Here is a 6,126-nt window from a genome sequence, read left to right as displayed (position 1 = left end):
TGTATTGCCGTACACCTCGCCTTCTGGCTCCCTCTTCACCTTCATACCAACTTACATCTTCTGCCTTTGTTTCTTCTTCCCTCTTTCATGCATCAGCTTGACCAGTGACTTTCCTTCTGTTATCACAAGTATTTCCTCAGGGAGGCCTATTTAAATATGTGCTAGTCTACTTACAACTAAGTACCTCCTAGCCTGTGCTCTAGTTTTTTCCACATCACATTACTATCCAATATAGAATGTTCCCAAATTTGGTTCCCAAAAGTTTCTAGCTAGTTCCCAAATGATGCTGGTGGTTCCAGGGACAACACCCTTTGAAAAGCACTGCTTGTTGGTAATCTCTCCTTCCAGTCTTTCATCTTATTTGAGTTACGTAGAGCTAACCCACCCAAACTTTAGGAACTACCTACTGTTTCTGAAAACTCAGAAATATTCGATTCATGAACTTTCTGACTACATGAGACTGAGGCTGGGCCCCAGACTGCATTTGTAACAAATACCGCCTGAGGACCATTAGCCAAATACAATATATGATATACTTTTATTTAACATGTCTGTTCTTTACCTCATTAGAACCTAAACTCTGAGGCAGAGATTTTTTTTCCTGCTACTTGTTTTTGCAAGGAAAAATAGGTTCTTTGTAGCTGCTCAGTGAATAGATGTTGAATGAATAAAAATTGTTTTTCCTAGTGTTACACCAGAATGAGGGAGTTTTATCATTAGCATTTACAGAAAAACAAATACAAAGTAAGAAAACATTATGAAGTGCAGTCCCTCAGGCATGAAAGCATTTTCAGACATTGGGCCACAAAGAAAACTTTTCCCCCTAATATTTGGCAAGTAAAATTTTAACATCCACATTACATTATAGTATTAAAATGAACAACAATAAACACTTATTGAATTCTACCTTGGGCTAAGCACTTCATGAATTGTATTTCAAGTCTCCTAACAGAGTGAAGGGTTTTGTGGTACCACGTAGCCCTGTCATCACGGTCTTGTCCCGTTCCTGCCAGGTGCTCTCCTAATGAGAGTATGAAATAGGAGGTGATATTTTTTAGTGTATAAACAAGAATTGAATTAAAATTTGCTTATATGTAACTCTTTTAGAATAATTCTAGCCAGTTGTCAATTATAAGGATGGTTTATAGACTATCTTCGAGCACTGGTTATCCAGATCTGCTAAATCCTGTCTGTGAAAACATATGAGAAAAAAAAATTAAGGAGACAATGGGACTTTTAAACAATAATTTAGAATAGTTCATTCAGTCTGATTATTCATTCTAACAAACACATTTATGTAGAGAAAAATGGACACAAATGATTATGAGTTAGTGATTTACTTTCTTTCAAAGACATTGTTAAAATAGGGGTCAGGAAACTTTTTTTAGTAAACATCCTTGTAAGTCCAGCAACTCTGAAGCTGTGGAAAGCAACTTTCATGAAAAAGTAAGGTTATCCACTAACACTGTATGTAACAAGTCACCCTGCTGGAGCCTGACAAATTCCTACCCAATCCTATTCAAGTGACCTAATAAAGTGGACTATGTATGTTTCATGAAAATTTGACAAATGCATTTTTTATCAACCATCTTTTTTTTTTTTTTTTTTTACTATAGAAGCATCTGTAATTCTGCAACTAAATATAAATAGTTAAAAAAAGACAATTCTATCATGCAGATCAATACAGACATTTGGCTCTGTTATAAGTTAAACTAGTTAAAGAACCCTTGCATTTATTTTTTTTACTTAGCACTACTCCAGGTGGTACAAAAGTCCATAGCTCCCCATGAAACTTAAGAAACTTCTAACAGAATCTGAAGACCCACAGTCTTCTGCATCATCCCATCTACACAATAGATACAGAACCACTCCACAGCAGCAGAGGAGAACGTTAACTTCAAGCATCAAGTTGCCAGGAATTACTACAGTTTTTTGATTTTTTTAATACATGCAAACTGCCTATGAAGCAAACACCAATTCACCATACACTTCAATGGGTAGGGGCAAGCAGTTGGAAACTAACATTCAGAAATCTAAGAGAGATTCTACTTTGTCACTTCATATTTCCTTCTGTGAAATTTCAAATTGTTAACAATAACAGCTGACATGACTATAAACTGAGTTTGAACACAATCTCTTTTGGATTCATCTAGTATTTTCGGATGTTTGTATTTGTTTTGTAAATCTCGAGGAAGACAAAAACATGACCCCTAACCTAGAATATTCTGGCAATCTGTATTAAAAGTTAAACTTAGAGTTTTGTAAAAAGTAGTATGGTTTATTTTTCCAGATACAGATTTAAAAAAAATCCTTTAATGTGTGTAAATTAAGAAAGTTATTCCCAACATGATTTTGTAAAGGTGTGTTTTCATTTTCTGAAGCAGAGTTCAATGGACATTTTTAGGATCTTGCTAACATCAGCCTTATGTACTCAGAGATTATTGGATCCACTAAATGGACAATGAAATTGGCTGAGGCTGCTGAATGCTTCAATAGGAATCTGATACACACAGAGTCACTATCCTGGTCAATGGAACCAAAGTCTTCCTTAAAATTGTGCTCCTGATAGGCTGAGGATACAATAATGGACTAATAGTTCCTTATGCCAAAAATACATGGCTCTCTCCTGAACAAAGACTTCATTCTCTGCCTGTCGTCAGCAACCTGAGGGCCTTCTGCAGATTCTGTACAGCGGTGCTCACATCTTCATACTGCAAAGCGCTGCCAGCATATTTGCAGTACTTCTGAGCTCTCGCAAAGTCCTCGGGAGTGAGACGGATATCCCCTAGAGGAGGAAAAATAACCAAGACATGCAATAGACTACATAAAAAAGTACATGCTTATGTTCAAGATTAGAGCAAATATTTAAGGTTATATAAAGACATGAAGGTTGTGTTAATGCCATTTGCATTTGATAAATTTTCATCATTCTTTTGTTAAATATTATAAACTAGAGACATGCCAATAAAGAATGGTTCATATGAGCAACATTTTTTCTTCAGTAAAACAGCCTAGAAGCCTTTGTAGTTTAGCAAATCAATTGCAAACAAGGTCCCTCTCTACCCCCCAGTTTGTGTGGAACAAGAAGGCAGCTTAGGAGTTTATACTAGACTGGCTGAGTTCCTCTCTTCACGGAACAATACACACAGACTAAACCCTCAACCTTGATGAGCTAGAATACAAATATAACCCTCAATATAAAAGGTGAATAATATACTTTATGTGAAATATTACATGTATTAATTTTTTTCCAGCATTAAAATGTTCTACATTTTTGTGCTATCCATGTAAAAAATTCTCAAATTTCTTCAAAGAATTTTTTTTTTAATCATTAAAACACACAGTTAAATAGAAAACCATGGACAAATTATTCTCCAATATTTATTTTCAGCAATTTTCCACCTATATACCCAATTAACATGTAAGAACCCAACTAATTAATTTGGGTTAAAATATATTATTTAATTAAATCTTAGATATGAACATACTTGAATATGTGTTTCCAAGTGTAAGATTAAAAGCAAATTGAGTCTTCCGCAATAGCCCCACTTCCTTGTGGATATTAATATGAGGACTGGAAGCAATACTTACTGATAGGGGGAGGCTAGATATAGAATATAATGAGAAGGATAAACATTATAATTTTCTTTATAAGGTTGCATTCAGAATTACTAGTTTTTAGATGTTTTCAATTTTGTTACTGATACATATAAAATGAAAATTATGGTATTAGGTAAGGAGGAAATGGTAACTCTAGGTAATTTGATATTGTTTTAATCAGCATTTTCTAAAATTAAATGTTACTGAAATTTTAGCAAATAAGTATGAAAAAACTGTTCATACTAGACATTCAAAAGTAAAGTTTATACAATAAAAGATTAAGTTTCAGATTTTAAAGGCAATACTTGTAAATTTGAGCTGACAGAGTAATATTTCAGGGTGCTATATAATCTTCAGAGACTTATTGAGTTAGTATCATTTAAAATTAAATATGGTCCTTATGATTTCACTTTCTAATAGTAAAAGGTATTATTTCAGTTTCCTTGAAATTTGGTCTCACTTAAAAGGCTAGCAGTATGCATCAATTTAGTTTCTTCACAAGTTCTGAAAAGCATTTATAGTCAACTTGGTATTTGTTACCCAGTCAACCTAAAAAAACTACTGTTCTTCAGTTCTACTGATAATTTAGTCAGGTATACTTCAGCTTCTATTTTTTTTTTCCTTGAAAAGTTCCAGATTCGTTAATTATCTATCAAAAAGTGAAGAGGCTCAGGTGTCTTGGATACACATATCATGTAGGTAAGTAGTATGAGTTCCCTTCCCCTTCAACATTGTGCATTTCTGCTTTAATACTGTATCCTTTAAACACAGAAGGCATCCATCTAGAATTTACCAGACTTGCTGGAAGACAGCCCTCATCCTCAGATTAATCTTATTTTAACAGCACTGGCTTTTGGGCTCTGCTTGCTGACACATCACTCAAAATTAATAAGACATAATTATATAATGACAAGAACTGTTACTATTTAAAGTTTTTATAAGGTAAACTTAGCCACCAATAATAAAACTGTCTTAAGGCACAAATATTGCATTTTTCATAAAATAATCTTAGTATTTATAAAATGAGAATAAAGCACTTTAATTGAAAAATAGACGTGAATGTATTATTTTATATATGTATAAATTATAGACATGCATAACAAATTATGTAACTCATATTAAAAACAATAACTTACTTACAATAATAAACTCAGATTTTAATTCAAAATATAACTTAAAGGCATATTAAGAATTAGGATTATTTATTTAGGTTTATTTAACAAATACAAAAGATATTTTCAAATAATTACTTTTTTATCAGGCTTTCCTTCATTAAAAAATGTAATTAAGTGATAATAAAAATATGAACTAAAAATCTGAATTGAAGCCGGGTGCTGGTGGCTCATGCTTGTAATCCTAGCTACTCCAGAAACAGATCTAGAGAACTGTAGTTGGAAGCCCTAGCAAAAATGTCTGCTAGAGTCCATCTCTAAAAATACCCAGCAAAAATCTAAAATGCTAGGCTGGAGGTGCAGCTCAACTGGTACAGAGCCAGACTAGCAAGCAATCTGGGTAAGTATGAGACTGAGTCAACCAGTACCATCTGAGAGAAAAAAGTCACCTTTAAGATTTGTGTAAATTAGCACGAAGTAGTAAAGAAATAAGAACAAAACACGGAAGTATATACTACAGATTGTTCTACACATTTACACAACGGTATATACCTAGAAAAGTATAGTTTTGTTTCTTCATTCTTTCCTTTTAAACAGGGTCATACTCTATCATGTTCTGCATTTTGCCCTTTAAGTTCATGTATCTAGACAATCAAGTAAGAAAACATACATACCTGCATACATGCAATCAGAGGAAATGATTATTAAAAACACTTAGAGTTTTTAAATATAAAAAATTAAATCCCATATCACATATGAAGAAGTAATCTATGAACAAGAAAAATAAAAATAACCTTATATATGACATGAGGTAAGAAACAGAAAAGTAGGAAAGATCAGAATCAACATACCATCACCTATCAAACAGCCCATCAAAATAATTAATCTCAGAGATGTTTATTTTCAAATTACTTGAGACAATCTAGTGCAGAAAAGGAAGGTCACAGTCATAATATATAGCAATCTTGAATAATTTAGCATCAGCTTCCATGGTGGCTTTAGCTACTACATGTTTGTAGATATATGTAACAGACGACAAAATAAAGAAAAAGAAAGAAGTGGAACAAAGGGGAACATATCCAATTTTCTTGATTATATGATAGTCCTGGTTCATTTGAGAATTTAGTGAACACAGGCATTGAAAGAAATTTGTTTTGAATTAACTAGACATTCAAATTTAAATAAGAACATTTAAATACCTGGTACTCCCAAGATAATATTATAAAGTAATACCCTAAAGCAGGATACAATACAACTTACACAACATCCAGCTGACTTACCCTGGGAAATTGTACTGAACAGTGCAGGATCGATGGCTGGAATAGTCTGTGGGGCTGGCTGGACAGTACTACTTGTGACACCTGTAAATCAGAAACAAAAAAACGAGCAGACTTGAACTATATACTAAGAAAGA

General features: G+C 33.2%; 1 protein-coding gene across 1 annotated transcript in view; it reads right to left on the bottom strand.

The window, feature by feature from the left end:
* Positions 1–515: 515 nt before the first annotated feature.
* Positions 516–6,126, bottom strand: part of Vta1 (vesicle trafficking 1) — a 53,497-nt gene continuing 47,886 nt past the window's right edge. The window contains exons 9-10 of the mRNA XM_042683944.1: positions 5,993–6,073; positions 516–2,785 (exon numbers count right to left, since the gene is read on the bottom strand). Coding sequence (XP_042539878.1) covers positions 2,640–2,785; positions 5,993–6,073 — 227 coding nt within the window. The 3' untranslated portion in view covers positions 516–2,639. The remainder of the gene's footprint in view (positions 2,786–5,992; positions 6,074–6,126) is intronic.

This window comes from Dipodomys spectabilis, unplaced genomic scaffold (genome assembly GCF_019054845.1).
Source record: "Dipodomys spectabilis isolate Male_0828 unplaced genomic scaffold, ASM1905484v1 ptg000001l, whole genome shotgun sequence".
Classification (NCBI taxonomy): Eukaryota; Metazoa; Chordata; class Mammalia; order Rodentia; family Heteromyidae; genus Dipodomys; species Dipodomys spectabilis.
The sequence above is the reverse complement of the archived record's forward strand: the minus strand, read 5'-3'. Positions and strand labels throughout refer to the sequence as shown.